The sequence below is a fragment of the Palaemon carinicauda genome, unplaced genomic scaffold (genome assembly GCF_036898095.1).
Source record: "Palaemon carinicauda isolate YSFRI2023 unplaced genomic scaffold, ASM3689809v2 scaffold706, whole genome shotgun sequence".
Lineage (NCBI taxonomy): Eukaryota > Metazoa > Arthropoda > Malacostraca > Decapoda > Palaemonidae > Palaemon > Palaemon carinicauda.
In genome coordinates, this window is record NW_027171990.1 from 33033 (window position 1) to 53243 (window position 20211).

Genomic DNA, 20211 nt, shown 5'->3' on the forward strand with positions numbered 1-20211 from the left:
GGCAAAGTGAGGAAAGGAAATAAGGAATGAAATAAACTACAAGAGAAGTAATTAACAAAAATAAAATATTTTAAGAACAGTAACAATATCAAAATAAATCTTAGATATATAAAATATAAAAACTTTAAAAAACAAGCGGAAGAGAGACGAGACATTTTTCTTATACATGGCCTTACCCTTACACCCCTTCTATAAATATTCATAAGAATTCCATAAAAGTATTTAAACATTACCTTGCTAGTGATAAAAAGATCTTCTCTCTTAACTGTGCCATCAGCAATCTTTGCCTTAATTGCCTCTCCTACTTCAGGCTCGTTGCCATAAACAAGAGCACAGTCAATGTGGCGATATCCACAGGCGATAGCATCTTTCACAGCTTGTGTCACTTCACCGGGCTTGGACTGAAAACAAGTATAGATGACATTAAATTTTAATACTTAAAATTATACAAATGGAAGAGATTGAATAACTAAATATGGAAAGAACTGCACAATACAATATATTAAACAGAACTGTGGTACCAAGATGAAAATAATAAAAGAAAAGTAAAAACTAAAGATGCCATTGCAACATAAATATATCCATTTCATTTGGCCAACTTTTCATTTTCTTCAAAATGCCAGAAAGGATATGTGAACAGCAAGAAATTAGTTATGGATGGTTAAAGTTAAGCTGCGGTTGTCAATACAGCATAATCATATATATTTAGGTTAAAGACTAGACCTATAAATTACTAGTCTTGCAAAATGCTTAAACTTAAAAATACGGTACTATATCAACTTTATAAGAAAAAAATTCTTTCCGTTTCTCTACTAAAGCAAAAATTTCAGTATTAACCGATTTAGCCGATATAACACAACTTGGATAACATCTCCGGTAACCCAGACCTTCAAAGGGAAACAAATTTACAACAAATTGTATGATTTCTACTTTCCGTTATCTACTTATACCATATCATGAAACAAAGAACAATGACTCCTGAGGTTATCAAACAGAATCACATTGGATCTCTGCATTGCCAGTACAAAATAGTGATTGAGACTGCTTCCACATTTCTAATCAATTTATTGTTATTCTGAGTGAAGAAGGTAGCTGCTGTATACTGCAAAGTAATCATATCGTCAAATATGCTTACTTTTCCATCTCTGTTTACTAAGGCTTATGGACCTGAAGCACCCAATTAATACAATTAACAATTATTACTTCTATACTTGCCTACTATTCTTAGTTCTAAAAGAAACCACTAAATTTTTTTAATGAAGATCATATATTTCCTGAGTTCAGCACTGACAGGCCTTGAAAATGCATCCCTTTAACTAAGCATTACAGTATTAACTTCAATATACTGCACAAGATTTCTGTAAACAAGTCAATTCCAGTAATTACTGTACTATACTTCAATACTTCAGACAGGGAATTTTATTAAAATTTATAATCCTTAAGATGAAACTTTACTTCATAACAGGAGAAAAGGGAGAATACAAAGAATCCATGTATAGTGCTGTTTTGTTTAAATTTTGGTTTGTAAACAAACTACTTTGGTTTGATAAGAGGTTTGGGCCATTAGGCAAACAGATGTATTCTATCTTAGTTTAGCCTTTTTTTCATGTTAAAATTGCCAAACAATATCATGGAAACTTAAATAAAACACATTTTCTCTATCATAAAAAAATATAAAAAGAAATAAATTTTACTGATCTGTTATCTAATATTTCTTTTAACGATCTTGGTATATTGTAGATAATCCCATATATCGTCATCAACATCTACTGTCATTTAAACTAGAGATGTTCTTGTACCATCTAAATATTTCCTCAAAGGGTTATATCTTTAACACAGTATTAACCCAGCGAGCACAAACTATGGCATAAATGCCTAAAATTAAATTGCCCTGTCACCTTTACTTCCAACCCTAAGGAGAGTAGGACTGATTTTGTACTTTTGTTTTCTCTATAGACAGGCCTCCAAGCCTCCAAGGTCTATGTCTTTTTGTATTTTCCTATTTTTTATTATTAGATATGGGTGACCACCTCTGTTTTATTTATTCAGAATTTAAGAAATTATGGCTTCTCGTGTCAGTGTATGGGATATTTGCAGATACGTATTTGTACCTTATGGGAACTTGCCCTCCCTTTGTACCTGACAGAGCTATGAAAGAGCCACTACCGAGCCTTCTGGTTCAATTGGTGAGGAGGGTTAAATTCCTTCAATGCTTCGAAGGCATTCTTTAATCCCTATAAATCACAAAAAGTGTTATTTACAAACTTCAAACCATTCATTATGTCAAAAGTCTTCCAGTTTAGCAACATGAGATTCCCCATCACATATTGTACTACTTTTGTATTTTGAGTCATCCATATAAATCATCCCTTTCAGTTTTGATAATTACCATATATTTTCCTAAAAATCAACTACCGTAATTTATCACGTCAATTTTTTTCCCTATTTCTTTAAGGCTCATTTATACATTTGATATGAACTTGGAGGGATAGTTGAATGATTTAATGAAAGGATATTTTTTTTAATTTTACATCTTAATCGTCCAATTTTTCAAGTTGTCTGATTTGGAAAAGATTTAGACCTTGTCCAAACTCCCCATTTCATCAAGAAAATAATAAATATTTCTAACAATCAGCCACTAAGAATACCAACTCAAAGCAAAGTCTGTTACAGGCCTGCTACTAAAGAACTTAGGATATAATAAAATCAAATATACAAAACATCAAAAAATTGTTAATCATGGCCATAAAAAGCTACAACTGCCACCCATCACTGCCTAAACCAATTAAACTCATTTGAGACATTAGAAGTGTTTTCTCCATGTGTATTTAAAAGACTAATGATTATTACTACAACCATACACAATAGTATATCTCGGGGCCAGGCATCGAGCAGCTCTAAATGTACACACTAATGAAATTTCAATTCATTCTATAATACCACATGTAACTTAATGGTATAATTTTTTCTTATCAACCCAGCATGTGAGGTATTCCCGAGATAAGGGACTACAACGCACTGCTATTTCTCAACCAAGTGAGAACATATACAAAACAGGATAGATAAATGGGGAGGAATAACAGTAAGTGGAAGCACATCCCACATAATATATTACAGGGCAACAAACACAAAGCTGATGGGGTAAACTAGGTCTTAAATATGACAAATTCGTAAATAATTAGTATGGGTTATTACTTCGGCATAGCTGAAATGATGAGCCATTAGAGTTTTAATGAGGGTTTACTACCGGTAGGGAGGGGTAGCTTGCTACCCTCCCCCCCCCCCCCCCCCACACACACACACACCTGTGAATATTTCACTTTGCTTAGAGGTAGGACTTCACGGGGGACAGGGCTGGCGGGCAAGTTTGATTAAATAGCTAAGGTTTGTATAGTTAGGAAAAATACAAATTATCTACGAATTTGTCATTTGTTCCGTAACTGAAATACAAACCACGCTATTTAATATGGGTGACTCACCCCTTAGGAAGGGAGGTAAGTCCCTGCCATACTGGCTTTGGCTTTGCCCGAGGACTCAATATTTGAGTGTGTAAGTACTCAGGAAATAAGGAGTCCCTGCACCTCGCTAGCATTGCTGTGCAACTGCTGCTGCCTACATAAGCTGTGTGTGAAGGTGAGAAGCGTGACTCGTCCTAGGAAGTTGACCTGGAGTTCTTCAGATGGAATTCTAGGCTAGGACTCTCCCAATACCACCTCGTCAGGGTATGGGGACGTGACAGTATTAACCTTAATACTAGGAACACAAGCAAGCATGGTTTACCTGCAGTGGTTTGAGGTTAGCTGTGCAGAGAACCCAGGATGCTGCTTCCTCCAAGGGAGGAGAGGATGAAGAAAAGAATAAGGGCCAGACAAACCTTTTCATTCATGCAGACTAAAACCGGGTAACAATGCCCTCAACCTTCTGCTACCTGTCCATTAAGGAGCCTGAGGTTAGACCAGCTGTTGTGCAGCCACCACAAGGCAGATAGAGAACGTATCGAGTCTCCTGTGTGTCACGTCTTGCAGGTAGTGGGCTGTGAAGGTCGTCCGACGCTTCCACACCCCAGCTTGCAGGACCTGCGTCACTGAATAGTTTTTCTTGAAGGCCAGGGACGTAGCTATGCCCCTGACATAATGTGCTCTAGGGCAACGTGACGGAGGGGGGTCAGGATTCAAGGCTAGGTGCATTACCTTGCGAATCCAGGCTGAGATGGTATTCCTAGTGACCCTCCTCTTCGTTTTCCCAGTGCTCACAAACAAGGCTTGCACTTGGGGACGAACTGCAGCTGTTCTTTTAAGATACAACCCCAGATTCCTTACTGGGCACAGTAGGAGATGGTCTGGGTCATCTGTTACAGAACGAAGACTTGAAACCTGGAAAGTGTCGAAACGAGGGTCCGGCACTTCCAGATTCTGAGTCTTGGCAACAAACTCAGGGACGAACCTGAACGTTACCTCCCCCCATCCCCTTGAATGGGCGATGTCGTATGAGAGACCATGAAGTTCGCTGACTCGTTTGGCCGAAGCCAAAGCTAGCAGGAACACCGTCTTCCAAGTAAGGTGGTGATCTGAAGCCTGGCGTAATGGTTCTTAGGGAGGTCTCTTCAGAGACCTGAGAACTCGAACCACGTTCCATGGAGGAGGTCTCACTTCCGACAGAGGGCAGGTAAGTTCATAACTCCGTATGAGCAGAGAAAGTTCCAGCAAGGAAGAAATGTCCACTCCTTTGAGCCTGAAGGCTAGACTTAAGGCTGAGTGATAGCCTTTCACTGCCTAGACTGAAAGGCGCATTTCTTCCCGCAAATACACAGAGAACTCCGCTATTGCTGGAATAGTGGCATCGAGTGGAGAGATACCCCTTCCACGACACCAACCACAGAAAACTCGCCACTTCGCCTGGTAGACCCCTGCGGATGACCTGCTCAGGTGTCCAGACATCCTATTCACAACTTGCTGCAAAAATCCTCTCTCAGTGAGGAGGTCTGGATAGTCTCCAGGCGTGAAGTCGAAGCGATGCTACGGCTTTGTGGAAGATGTTGGCGTGTGGTTGTTTGAGTAGCTCGTGACGTGGAGGGAGTTCTCTCGGGAGCTCCGTGAGGAGTTGCAGAGGGTCCGGAAACCACTCTGTGTGATGCCATAGCGGAGCTATCAGGGTCATCGATAGATTGACCGATACTCTGGTCTTGTTGAGCACCCTCCTCATCAGACAGAACGGGGGAAAGGCGTAAACATCGATGTTGTCCCACCGTTGTTGGAAGGCATCTTGCCAGAGAGCCTTGGGGTCCGGGACTGGGGAGCAGTACAGCGGGAGCTTGAATTTCAGCGCTGTAGCGAACAGATCCGCAGTCGGGAAACCCCACAAAGTCAGGACTTTGTTGGCTACTTGAGGATCCAAAGACCATTCGGTACTCACTATCTGCGTCGCTCTGCTCAGACTGTCAGCGAGCACATTCCTCTTGCCTGGAATGAAGCGAGCCGAAAGTGTGACCGAGTGGACTTCGGACCATCTCAGTATCTCTACTGCAAGATGGAATAGCTGTTCTGAGAAGGTACCTCCCTGCTTGTTGATATAAGCCACCACTGTGGTGTTGTCGCTCATCACCACCACAGAGTGGCCCGCCAGGACCTGATGGAACTTCTGAAGTGCCAGGAATACGGCCTTCATTTCTAGCAGGTTTATGTGGAGGTACTTTTCTGATTCCGACCACAGGCCTGAGGTCCTGTGGTTCAGAACGTGGGCCCACCACCCTATCTTTGATGCGTCCGAAAACAACATCAAATCCGGGGGAAGGACGAGAAGATCCACTCCCTTTCGTAGATTCTTGTCTGCCAACCACCACTGAAGGTCCGTCTGTTCCGCGGGACCCATAGGGATCAGAGAGTCCGGGGAATCGTGTCCTTGATTCCACCGAGACTTGAGTCGCCACTGGAGAGATCTCATTCTGAGGCGACCATTGGGAACCAGACGGGCCAAGGAAGAGAGGTGGCCGAGGAGACGTAACAACGCTTGGGCTGGAAGTTCTCGTTTGAGGAAAGGCCTTGTGACCTTCCTCAGCCTTGCCATCCTGTCGTCTGATGGGAAGGCTTTGTGGAGATTGGTGTCTTTGACCATGCCTAGGTATACCAGTTTCTGAGAGGGCTGCAGAGAGGACTTCTCGAGATTTACCATGATCCCTAGATCCTGGCAAAGTTCGAGAAGCTTGTCTCGGTGGCGAAGAAGGGTTGCCTCCGAGTCTGCTGGATCAGCCAGTCATCCAGGTAACAGAGGAGACGGATACCGATCCTGTGAGCCCAAGATGATATCAGGGTGAAAACACAGGTGAACACTTGAGGAGCTGTGGAGAGACCGAAGCACAGCACCTTGAACTGGTATATCTTGTTGTCTAGGCAAAATCCTAAGTACTTCCTCGAAGACGGGTGGACTGGGATCTGGAAGTAAGCGTCCTTCAGGTCCAGTGTACACATGAAGTCTTGCGGTCTCACTGCAAGTCTGACCGTGTCTGCCGTCTCCATGCTGAACGGTGTCTGTTTGACAAACCCGTTCAGGGTCGAGAGGTCGATGACTGGTCTCCAGCCTCCAGACGCCTTCTTTACAAGAAAGAGTAAACTGTAGAAGACTGGGGACCCGTCTGCCACCTCTTGGAGAGAGCGTCCTTCTTCAACATGGTCTCTACTTCTGCCCGCAGGGCTTGCCCCCTTACCGATCCCATGGTAAGGGAGCTCAATGACACTGGCTTCGCTGTCAGGGGAGATAGAGATGATGTGAATGGGACGCGATATCCCTGACCGATCACGGAAATCGTCCAGGTATCTGCCCCGAGTTGCTGCCACCTTGTCGCGCAACTTTGTAGGCATCCCCCCCACTGGTGGACATGCAGGGGACTGCCACTCCTTGCGTTTACAGCCTTGGACGCTCCCTCTAGGAATCTTACCTCCCCTAGAGGACTTTCTGGCCTTCCTGTCCTTGACGGGAAAGGGCTTAGACACCTTTGGCTTTGCTGCTGTCGTCTTCTTCGCATTCTTAGCTGGACGGGGCTGTTGGGTTGCTGGAGGTTTGTAGGGCCTCGATGTCAGGGCCCTATGGAGGAGGGAATCCTGGTTGGACTTCCTCCACCTCTCAGCAGCTAGCTCCACGTCCTTAGGCTCGAACAAACTCTTACCGAGTACGGAAGTGTCTGAGCCTGCTAACGTCGGAACTGGGGACCTTCTGGTGAAATCTCTCGGCAACTGCGTCTCGACGTTTCAGGATCGTATTGGCCCACAAGCTCGAGACTTGGTGGGCCAGAAAGTCGATGGTCCGTGTGCCTGAGAGTAAGTGTCTCCAGTGCCTTCCTTGGACAGGTCCTCAGACCGTACCAGGATGCCCAGAGACCCCAGCCAGATGTCAAGCCACGAGGTTGCCTGCATGGCACACTTCGCCACCTTCTCCTGGCTTAGGATCTCGGTAGCAGAATACGAAACCTGCCGGTTGGAGTGTCTCTCTAGAAGGACTCCCCAAGTGAGTTCTTCCACAGAATGGTGAATGGGAAGACCCAAACAAGTCTCCTCCAAGATCTCGAAATACCTCCTCTGGTGGACTCGAGGAGGAGGGAGGAACTTGTTACCGGCGCTGGATCTGTTGGAGGCGGCCAGCTCTCTTCGACCTTGTCTCTGGCACTCTTCATCCCTTGTGACCAGGGCAAAGCTGCACTGGCCCTAGAGGGTTTCTGGGTGCCGTAGACTCGGTCCAAGACCATGTCCTTACCCTCACGAGGAGGAATCTCTGGGTCCGGAAACCCGTTCGAGATTTCTCATGAGGGTCAGAACTTGCCAGAACGCATGTTCTGATTCTTGAAGCTCTCCTCCCGAAGGGCTAGCAGCTAAGTCTCCCGTCCCCAGTGGCTCTTCCCGGGGGGACTCATGGACATTCTCCGAAGGTCTAGCTGGCTCCTGTCTGATCCTTGCAGAAGACTTAGGTAAAGTCTTCGAGTCCTTCGGCTCCCTCCTGGGAGGGATACAGGACTTTAGTAACGATGGATGCAGGCTCTTCTCCACCCCCTTGCGAGAAGACTTCTCAGGGAGAGGCGGAGTTTCCCCCATTGGTGCGATGGGAGAACGGACCGGCTCGTCCATCTCCCGAGGATGGAAAATCCTCATCCGCAGGGGAGGGAGAGAAAGTCTGGGGGGGAGAGGGAGCCTTGCGCAAGGATTTCCGAGGAGACAGCTTAGCCCTCGGAGAAGTCACCACGGAGGGAATCCTCTCTTCCTCTTCAGGAGAGACAAAGTTGCCACTGCTTTGTGACCCAGTTCAGAGAACACAGGCTTAAAAGCCTGCTTGAGAGCTCTGACTATGGTCCCAAACCAGGGCTGTTGGCTGACAGTCGCGCTGTCGGACACTCCCTCTGGAGGGAAGGGGATCGATCGATCCCTAGGAGTCGACAGACGAGGGTTCGCCTGAAACGAAGCTGAAAGAGAGTCCTTGGACCTGTCCGGAAACCTCCCCTCCTCCGGCGAGCGCGCTGTTCTGCGCTTGCGAGGAGGGGAACGAGACAATGACCTGTCCGCCTGAAGCCCCGTGAAGTCGCGTGCGGGATCGCGCTGGCGATCGTGGCGCAAATTGCACTGGTGGTCGCGCGATGAGCACTGCCCTGGATCGCGCGCGGAAGGATCGTGCGAGGTAGGAATTTTGCGCGTGGGCGCGCATAGGTAATGGCGAGGGCGTGCGGCCGCAGGAGCTGGAACGTGGGGCGGAGTTGAAGGCTGGATGGGAGCTGGAGCGTGAGCAACCCTCTGCTCGCGCGGGCGCGCAGGAACCTGCTGAAGAGCCCATGCGCAGGAGAAATGTCCCGAGCGCGTGGGCGTGGAGCGCGCGTATCTGGAAGCACGGGGCGAGGGCGCGATTGCGCAGCCTCGTGAAAGCGCAAAGGTGAACTTGCGCGCAGGTGGTGCAGGAACTGCCCCCTGAGGAGATCGTGGGTGCGCATCAGGATGCGGGCGCACAGGAGTGCACTGCTGCGATGGGCGCGCAGGTGTGCGCTGCTGCTGAGTTGGGCACGCAACAGGATTCGGCCGCATTTTGGAAGAAGAGGGCAGGGGTACCTGTGAGCGCCCGTGCGCTAACTTAGGTACCTCCTGAACTGCGCGCTGGAATGTAGGAGAGCGCTGAGGCACTGGAGAGAGCTTGAGCGCTGTAGCAGGAACTGCACTGCAGGTGGGCGCTGGCGCGCAGGAGAGCGCTGGCGCGCTATAGCAGGAACTGCAGGTGGGCCCTGGCGCGCAGGAGATCGTGGACGCGCAGGAACAGGAGCAGGCGCGCGCAAGAGAGCACAGGGGCAATAAGTCATGGACAGCAGCGAGATGGCGCGCAGGGGGTACCTGGCGCTTAAGGGACTGAAGCGCAGTTTTGCGCTCAAGTCCCTTGTGCCCCAAAGGGACCAGTGCCTGTGCAATGACAGGATCAGCAGCCTTGAAGGGTGACGGCAGGTCAGCAGGTCTGGAGGGTGACAGGTCAGGGGGTCCCGAAGGACGACCTTCCACCGAAGGAGATCGCGAACGATCTCCGGAGAGGTCTAAGGTGGTAGCCGGCAGGATCAGTGAATGGCGAGTCTCCTCCGCAGAGGACTGCGGGGAAGACGAGACGAAGAGGCGCCTCCTAACTCCCTTGTGAGGAGAAGGAAGTCCTCTACGGCGAAGGGCAGGACGAGCCTTCCGCCTTGAACGGCCTCTAGGGGCCGTGGGATCAGCAAGCTGACCATCATAAGGCCTCCGCAGAGGAGTCTCTGTAAGTGAACTCCCCCGAGGGGGAGAGTCACCCGCAGTAGAGACCGTGGGACTAAGTTCCAACCTCAAAAGATGTTCAGAGGGGTAATCAGAGCCTTCAGCTACCTCAGCAACAACAGGAGCAGTTTGATCCGACACACCGGAGGCCTCCGTTATAACAACGTCGACGATAGACAGAGGATCTACGTCTGCTATCGCCGGCGATTGCTTAACAGCTGCTCCCAGTTTGATCATGTCAAACAGGGCTTCCTTGGAGGGTGAACCCTGAAGCCCCAAGGAAGTCCAAAGCTGTAACAAATCATTATTATTTACAGTGAAATCAATATCCTCCTCCGAGGGAGGAAGGGCAGCTGCCTCGCTATGGGAGGCAACTACCTCTCCCGCAACCCGGGATCGGTCAACAGAACAAAGGTCTACGCTACCCCTCGACGGCCTCTCGGAAGAGACCGATCGAGTGGGAGCTTCGGAGGAGGTTTGGGCTACGGAAGAAGAGGCCTTGGGATTTTCTCTCTTCAAAGAAGCCTTTGGAAGAGAAATATCCCTTTTGGACTTCTTCTTCCGGAACCGGGCAAACCTCTCCCTCTGGGAGGTAGACCACTCCCTACACTCACCGCATACATTACCCCTATCACACCGTTGGCCCCTACAATGAGGACACAAGGTGTGAGGATCTGTGTCGACCGCCGACATAAAGGTCCCACAAGGGTGGTCAGGTAAACCAGGACACGTACGCATTATTAATAGAGGCCAACTTCACACTTTGTAGAAAAAGAGAAAGCAAAAACAGATTAATGGCAGTCAAGTGAGGGTGAGAGCAGACACGTCTGTTCATCACCCGAGCCAAAAGCAAAGTGAAGTATTCACAGGTGTGTGTGAGGGGCGGGGGAGAGCAAGCTACCACTCCCTAACCCCCCCCCCCCCCCCCAACTAGCGGTGGGGTAGTAAACCCTCGTTAAAATTCTAATGGCTCGTCATTTCAGCTATGCCGAAGTAATAACCCATATTAAATAGCGTTTGTATTTCAGTTACGGAACAAATTGTACTTATAAAAACCACTTCCTACTATGTCACATATCCCTATTACCTTCTCATAGTATTTGAAAAAATATTCAAGAAAAAACAAATATCAGCAATCATAATTGCATATTTCATTTAGTATGTGCAATTTGTCCCTAAGCTTTGAATGTATATACATACAATATATGCTCTAAGGTTTCAAGAGGAAACTGAAGACTGTTCTCAAAGTACTTTGATAGTATGGATTTGTCAATAAATGAGCGATATGCAGTGTGAAATGTTGAATGCTTTCAAGCAAACATAAAATGACTGTTGAGATCCTGTAAAGAGTAGGGTTCCCCTGCTGTATAGGACCAGAAAAGCAGCCCTTAAATTAAATAGTTGTAATTTACATCCAAAAACAAGCTCTTATTCACTATCTTTAATGACTAGGGCTATTTAATTTACCGTGTTAATCATGAGGCCCTTGTTTTCAAACTGAAACAGTTGGGAGTGGGTGGGTCGTTTCTTAGCATTATTATTGATTTTTTAAGTAATAGATCTCAAAGAGTTGTTGTTGATGGGCACCATAGTGATTATAGGAATGTGATATCCGGTGTTCCACAGGGTAGTGTTCTTGGCCCATTACTTTTCATACTATATACACATGACATGTGGTTTGGCCTAGAAAACAAGCTTGTTGCATATGCAGATGATGCTACTCTCTTTGCATCAATTCCATCCCCTGAATGTAGATCTAGGGTTGGTGAATCCCTTAATAGAGATTTAGCTAGAATTAGTGCATGGTGCAAATTATGGGGTATGAAGTTGAATCCTAACAAAACTCAAAGTATGATTGTAAGTAGGTCAAGGACGGTGGCTCCTCAACATCCGGATCTCAGTATTGATAATGTTTCTTTAAATATGTATGACTCTTTCAAAATTTTAGGTGTGATTCTCGACAGTAAATTTACTTTTGAGAAACATATAAGGTCTGTCTTCTTCAGTTGCACAAAAAATAGGCTTATTGAGAAAGTCTTTCAAGATTTTCGGTGATCAATCTATTCTGAAGAAGTGTTTTAATTCTTTCATTCTACCTTGTTTTGAGTATTGTTCTCCTGTCTGGTGTTCAGCTGCTGATTCTCATCTTAATTTGTTGGACAGAAACTTACGGTCTATTAAATTTCTTATTCCTGATCTAGATATTAATCTCTGGCACCATCGTTCAATTAGTTCATTATGCATGTTGCATAAGATTCTTCATAACTCTGACCATCCTTTACATTCAGATCTCCCAGGACAAATCTATCCTGTTCGTAATACTAGGCAGGCAGTTAATTCTAATAGCCAGGCCTTCTCCATCACGAGGCTCAATACTACGCAGTACTCTAGAAGTTTTATTCCAGCTGTGACCAAGTTGTGGAATGATCTTCCTAATCGGGTGGTTGAATCAGTAGAACTTCAAAAGTTCAAAGTTGGAGCAAATGCTTTTTTGTTGACCAGGCGGACATGAGTCTTTTTATAGTTTATTTATGACATATTTGTTTTTGTTGTTGTTAATAGTTTATATAAGACATGTCTGTTTTGACGTTGTTACTTATTTTAGAATGATTTATTGTTAATTTGTTCTCTTCATTTATTTATTTCCTTATTTCCTTTCCTCACTGGGCTATTTTTCCCTGTTGGAGCCCCTGGGCTTATAGCATCTTGCTTTTCCAACTAGGGTTGTAGCTTGGATAGTAATAATAATAATAATACATATTAAGAATAACCATATCCTATCATTTTAGCAATTCTGACAAACATGACAAATAGTTGCAAAAACCTGTTAAGTCCGCAAATTTCAAATCCCTTTGAAGATTTTTGAAAGTCACTCACGAGTGGAATATGCAAAGGAGAGGCCATTGTAATGTTACGTAAAGTCCTTGGGACTGAACATATTAACAAGCGTCGATGCCTTTTCACCACCCAACTTATAACCGAGATGGACTCGACAATGACTGCTGAAGGCCTAAGAAGTAGGTCTGTGTCCCCCAAAACTACCACCCTTAGCTCAAAAAGGACAACCCTTTTATCCCCAAGCTATTTGGAACTTTCCAACCCTTAACACCCAGGCATTTTCTTTTTCAAACACATTTTAAAATGTTCTTTTTAAATTGCTCTAACAGCCTTAATTTTTGTCATAGAGAGGTCAGGTTGGTCTCATTATTTTGGAAAATGCCTCAAGTTTCTCATAAAGTTATCAAAAATATGCAAAAATAAGTAAATAGCAGTTTTTGCAAGGACGTACCGGTATGTCCATGGGGGTAAAGGGATGAGTTTTGTGAAATGCACCAGTACGTCCATTGGGGGTAAAAGGTTAAGATTGTGGGAACCAACACACTAGTAAGATGCACGAACTCGGGGCCCGTAAATTTCAAAGTCTAGGAATTCCATTATACTACTAAATCACACCATCATCATGAAACTACGATTACCTGGTAATTATTTAGATATAATGGCGTTGTTCAACACTCATTCAGCTAACCTACCAACTTGGTGAATGCATCCGAGAAAAAATCCCAAAATGTCCTATTTCATGATAAAGGCCAGGTGACCCATTACTGTACTGATAAGGTAACTAGATGACTAACAACCAGCATTAGGTCTTTTGATGGCAAAATATTGGTAAGCTCTTTGAATCCAGTGATGTCTCTGTAGCTTTCTGCTATGCATCACAAATACTTTCAAATTCATTCAGAATTTGGTAATTGTCTAGGTACCAATATTCGATCTTAATCTATTGTATGAATTATTGTATAAATTACATGAAATAACTGTATGGCCACTCATACAGTCTTCACAATCGAGCATAAAGAAAATCAGTTTACGCCATAAAAATATAAACAGCAGATCTCTGCAATTATTAATCTTTCACCCAACCAACTTAATAAGTACTAAATACAAGTACCAGCTGAACTCAGTTGAGTCCCTTGTCAGGCTGGGAGGAACGTAGAGAGTAGAGGTTCCCTTTTTGTTTTTGTTTCATTTGTTGATGTCGGGGGAAGTGCCTTGGTATATGTATGAACAAGTATCAGTTATAAAGCAGTAACCTCAATTAATTTATGGCACATGTAATTCAGTCCAAATAAATTAATTCATGGAGTTTTAACATACTCTATTGAAAAAATAAAATTTTCTTTCTTCAACGCTGTTTAGCAGTCAGCTATTGGGCGCAGCAAACTGATCACACGTACAGTAATAACGGCGAGTTGATATGGTATTGATCATTCTGGAAATCATTACTTAACATAACCTGGACAGGATTTGTTAGGTTTATCATGCTTTATTATTACAGTAATACAAATAAAAATAAGTTAAAACCATAATAAAACCTTTAAAAAAAGATAGGTTTTACATTTTTACAGCCTATGCCTAAGTTTAATGATAATGACAATTTTGCTTTTAGTTCTAAACCCCAAAGGTTTTAAAATAACTCATTTCTTGTACTGCACAAATACTCTATAATTAGGCCTATTGAATCTATAAAACCTAAGAAAGAAATAATAAAATTATCCTAATTATGAACATAAAATCGGCGGTATGACTAACCAATGGACTTTAGCTATACATCACAACCCTAGACCCAGGGAGGCCATTCCGCACTGAGGTGTAACGGGGGCCAAATCATGCAGTTATATAATGAAGTAAAAGTTAATGAGTTTGGAAGCCGGAACCGGGGTCAAGTACAAGGCTAGAAATTTGGTGATGTTAGGAGTTGAAGATGAAATCGATGGTTTGATTTACACCATCATAGCATTATGAGCTTTTGAATTTCACAAAACATAGCAGAGGGAGCAAATGAAGAATAACAGCAAAGCCATTACTATATAAACTACAAGGGCATTCAGAGCGCAGACCACCACGACAGCTCATTTCTCAACTATTTGCTTGACCTCTGACCTTAACCCTTTTACCCCCAGGATATTTGGAACTTTCTAACCCTTAACCCCTAGGGGGTTATTTTTTCAACAGCACATTTTGCAGTATATTTTTTTTAAATTGCTCTAACAGCCTTAATTTTCATCATTGAGAGGTCAGGTTGGTCTCATTCTCTTGGAAAATGCCTGAAGTTTCTCAAAAAAATTATCAAAAATATGCAAAAATAAAAATTTAAATAGCAGTTTTTTGCAAGGACGTACCGGTACGTCCATGGGGGTAAAGGGATGACTTTTGTGAAACATATCAGTACATCCTTTGGGGGTAAAATGGTTAACATGTATTAATTGGCATGGATTTTCATACATTCAAATATGAACCAAGCCTTAAGCCTCTGTGACAAAGATGTCCAAACTTATGGCTGATTATGTGAATTGGACATTTTACTTGACCGTGACCTTGGACTAAATTTGATCATTTCCAGCTTTTTACCTAACAGTTAATCCCTTCAAGTTTAATTACTCCTCGATTACAATTGTAGCCAAGAAGCTATTCACAAACACACACACAGACAGGGGGTAAAACATAACCTTCCAGCTTCGTTGGCAGAGGTAATAACCTTCAAGAGTGTCAGTTACCTCAGCTATACATTAATTGGTAAATTTTGTTTAGATCTGGGATGAAATAGGGACAAACAATACCTGAATACCTGCATACTGGTGTGTTTTAATTAAATCTGATCTATATTTCTATTGGAAAATGATTTTTTCAGCAATAAAGAACCACCAAAAAATAAAACGAAAGCCAGACCAGTATAGGAATTTGAGGTTTTAGAACAGGGGGAAAACACAAACCTGTTTACAGGTAAATTCAGAAATGCAACCTAACCTAAGCTAAGGTACAGTACTGGTACTCCTTATTTACAATTAATTAACGATGAAAACATAACATCCCATTACTTTTCTATATAGGTCTAGGCCAAAGGCTAGGCTAAAAGAAGTCAAAATTTCAGTAACATACTACAGAAGCTTATTAGGGACTAACCACTTTAAAATGCACATACTAAATACAGATGGCATAAAATTCCCAATATACTAAATAAAAAGATGTCCAAGAGATACGAAGTTATTCAGTCCCCTGCCTAATAGCGATTTAAAATAATTAACATCTATGGTGGGCTACAGTACTGTAAATTCTTCGGTTATTTTGTGGCATGTTAGGTACACCTTATAATTTCCTTAGCACAGTAGAGCAGGATAAGGTAAAGTAAGTAAGGGTAGGGTAAGGTTGATAAAAGTTGTGGAGGTTGAATATAATAAATTGGGAAAGGTTGAATAAAGTAAGTTAGGGTAGGTTGAATAAAGAAAATAGGGGAAGGTTGAATAAAGAAAATAGGGGTAGGTTGAATAAAGTAAATTAGGGAAGGTTGAATAAAGTAAATTAGGGAAGGTTGAATAAAGTAAATTAGGGAAGGTTGAATAAAGTATGTTGGGGTAGGCTGAATAAAGTAAGCTAAGAGTAGGCTGAATAAAGTAAGCTAAGAGAAGGCTGAATAAAGTAACCTAGAGAAGGCTGAATAAAGTAAGCTGGAGAAGGCTCAATAAAGTAAGCTCAAGTAGGCTGAATAAAGTACACCGTAGGTTGAATGAAGGGTGCATGTATGATGACTAGCATTCCCTATAACTCCCTTATTTTCAACCATATCACCAAGAATTTGGCAGTATAAGAGGAGCTGCAGGGGGTTCACCCCAAGCTAGGTAAGGAGTTTCAAAGTCACTACATAACCAAAATTGCAATGCAGAAAATAGCTGTTAAGAGAAAATCCGTAAGAACTTAAGAGCTGATCCTATATTATATTTAAACGCGGTATGTTTGCGAATGGACATGGAACATCGACAAAAAGGACACCAGCCGTACAGTAGTACGAGGGGAGCATAACTGATGCGCACAAGCACTAGAATTATCCAAGTTGAATTTGACGTGAAAATATAAAAGAAGAAAAATCAATATGGATTAGATGTTAATGTAATGTGATTATTTACGAGTCCGTTGATTAATGAACTAACACTCATTAACCCTAATTATTAACTAACGGGGCTTTGCTAAGCTGTAGCTCACTTCACTTGCAATTAAACATTACATAATTGGGTAAATTTGTATAATATCCATAAGGGTTTATCTGTTCAGGCAAGCGGTACATGTTGCGGAACATGCTGCGAGGAGTTTACCAAGTGGGCGTGTATTTTGCCGGACAAAATTTGGCAACAACCACCTATACAATGGCGGACAAGCTGGATACAAGCTGACTATGGTATGAAGTGACATAAGAAATAGGAAAAAGCTGTCTTATAGTAAGAATGTTTTCCTCTTCCGTAACTATAATAAAACCCAAGGTGATCCTATCCCAGTTAGGACACGTCCTGTAGGTTAGGTTAGGTGGGGAAGTTTAGGTTAGGAGATGCCCTATACACGACGGCGGTCCTGTCCGTCGTTATACAAAGGCTCCAAATAAAGTAAGGAAGGGTATGTTCGACTTCATTTACTTATTTCATAAACTGTAACCAACTGGTAAAGTTTTACTGTATTACAGGTTCACCAAATTTCCGTCAAACAATCCCGGTAATTAACACCAATAAATGATTGGTTCAAAACTGTTTAAAAGGTAGACATACCTTTCAAGGTCAAAGGCTGGAACTTCATGACCATTACTGGAAGCGACTATTACTTAATGACACGTAATTACTCATATATCCCAAAAATCACGAAATCAAGCCGGCGCCGGTAATGACAATCCAAAGAGCACAACTAAATGACAGGTCTCCGATTGTCAAAAAAAAAAAAGAAAAAAAAAACTTACCTTCCATGTGCCAAGACCAAAGGATGGAACTTTATGGCCATTGTTGAAGGTCAAGTATGGGACGTCAGGAGCAGACATTTCTGAATTTGATACAAAATGCTGTAGGAATTTGTAATCTGAAGTTCAGTTGGAGAGGCGGATCACGTATGTAAGCCTACACTTTGTGATGTGTCAAGAGCGACTGAGCGAGTGAGCGATCTAACGATATTTACAGCTGCAAGCGATAGTTGCATAGTTGCCAACTCGTATTAAATTTAATTTAATTTTCAAGAATTAACATAAAGCATACACATAAACACTTTTAGAAATATTCTAAAATAAATTTCGTAAATTAATGGTAAATTTCATACTAATTTGTGACGTATTATCATAAAACAATCGATAATAATAAATAGTTAACTGCAACCATAACAATTGACAACACTATGCTGTTGTCTTAAATTCTGGCCGTCTTCATAGCACCGCCCCTGAATTCCTTTTGGGTTTATATTTCACCAAATTATAGTTTGTAATTTCATATAGATTTTAACTTTATAATTAGGCAAAAACAGACACTAGTTCTTGTAAATAATTTTCAATATAATTAAAAGCATTCTTTAGATAAGACAATTTTCTTTTTACCGGTTCGTGTTTTATCTCTGCATGTGTTATCTCATCCCAAAACATATTTCATAACTTTATTAATTCTGTTGATGATGCTGAAAATTGATATCCATCCAATCTTGGACAGGCAGACGGTTGGACATAACTAAGGGTTGAATATGTCCTTGGGAATAAAATTACCACGGAGTCCCTCGAGCGCTGCATACTATTGTATCTTTCTTTTCTTCCTCGTGTTTTATTTTTATTTCATAGTTTATATACGAAATATCTAATTCATTGGTGATACTGTTCTTAGAATATTCCATTGTGATCCTTCATTATCTCTCTTGTAGTTTATTTCCTTTCCTCGCTGGGCTGTTTTTCCCCTGTTGGAGCCCTGGGGCTTATAGCATCCTGCTTTTGCAACTAGGGCTGTAACAACAACAGCAACAACAACAATAATAATAATAATAATAATAATAATAATAATAATAATAATAATAATAATAATAATAATAATAATAATAATTACAAGGATAAGAATCCAGGGTTTAAAATTAATGTATCACGAACAGCTCCCATTGGATACTTACAAATCAATAATAATATCAAAGTAAAGTAAATTTAAGGTTCGAATTTCCCGGTATTCTTATACGAGTAGGGTGAACAAGACGTGTTAGCCCGCAGTTATAAATGAAATATACTGATCAATACACCCATTTTTCTCTTGCAGTTGACATTAAACACAGTAGTAGTCTTTATACGTATATGAATCTTATAATGGTGTGTACTGAACCAGAAATTGATGGGATTTGTGATTTTAAAGGTTTCTGGTTTCAGTATCAGTTTCATGTGAATAGATGTTCACTAGAACATCAGTCAGGAAAGCCCAAAGCCCCACTGTGCTGTCAAACCACAGCAGTGGCCTCTCCAGTAAACAACTTAAACTCTCATTTGTGGGTAGGGACTCTCATTGTGGGTAGGATCGATCTGATGTCATGCTAATACTAGGCGAACACGTTACCACTGGACTAGCAATGAGGCTAGTATTTACCATGCATGAGGTTCAAGTGCACATATTAAGCAAGGTAAAACGTCACACGAGAAAGATTATATTTTTTGAAATACTTGTAGGAATATGACAATCTAGTTCAATTGTACAAAAATTATAGTGTCTTAATAGAGTTGACATACATAACAGTATTTAAAGAATCCTTCGCCAACTCATTTGCAAGTCAATAAAACTTGTTTTATTTTATTAAAATACAGTAAGGGCCTTTTTGGAATGGATTAAAAATTTAACCATAAAACTTTACCAGATGTGAAGATAAGACTAAAAATCCTTATCAGATCAGATGCAAAGAGCATATATATTTTCTTTATAACTTTATCTCCTTATCTCTGGTGTGCTCTCACAATACCGAAAACAGATACCCTGTTATCTGTAGATTTGTGCTAAACTATAGTACAAACAGTAGTTTCTGAAATATGATAAGGAATTAACTGAACTTTGTACACTTGCAAATAAGGCATGATTGACTACCACTTACTTCACTCTGACGGCTGCTTTTCCGGTCCCATACTGCAGGGGAACCCCACTCTCTACAAGACCTCTATTGTCATTTTATCTTGTTCGTTCAGAGTATTCAACATTTCATATCACATATTGGTAATTTACTGTTAAATCGCCACTTTCAAACGACTCACAGAATAAGAAAGTCTTCAGTTTCCTTTTGGAAGCCACAATGTCTTCAATCATTCGGATGTCTCGTGAAAGCTAATTGTATAGTCTACTACCTTGCTCTTCATTTGAATAGTCTAGGGTACAATCCCGAATGAAACAGAAACACACACACACACACACACACACACACACACACACACACACACACATATATATATATATATATATATATATATATATATATATATATATATATATATATATATATATATATATATATCATCTATGTGAATCCATCCTCGAATCTTCCAAATTGCTTATCAAGTCTGTAACCCCATCTTCCAACCTTTCCAATTTACTCGGTGGTTCCCCTATTTGAATTTTCCAAACTGACAATCAGCTCCATGAGGCAGGAC

General features: G+C 42.2%; 1 protein-coding gene across 2 annotated transcripts in view; it reads right to left on the minus strand.

Moving 5' to 3' along the window:
* Window positions 1–17724, minus strand: part of LOC137637401 (aldo-keto reductase family 1 member B1-like) — a 46290-nt gene extending 28566 nt beyond the window's left edge. Inside the window, exons 1-2 of one of the 2 annotated variants that reach the window (XM_068369607.1) lie at window positions 17530–17724; window positions 234–401 (exon numbers count right to left, since the gene is read on the minus strand). In XM_068369607.1, the coding sequence (XP_068225708.1) occupies window positions 234–401; window positions 17530–17607 (246 nt within the window). In that variant the 5' untranslated portion in view covers window positions 17608–17724. The remainder of the gene's footprint in view (window positions 1–233; window positions 402–17529) is intronic. The other variant, XM_068369606.1, reaches the window with a different exon arrangement.
* Between the last annotated feature and the right edge of the window lie 2487 nt (window positions 17725–20211).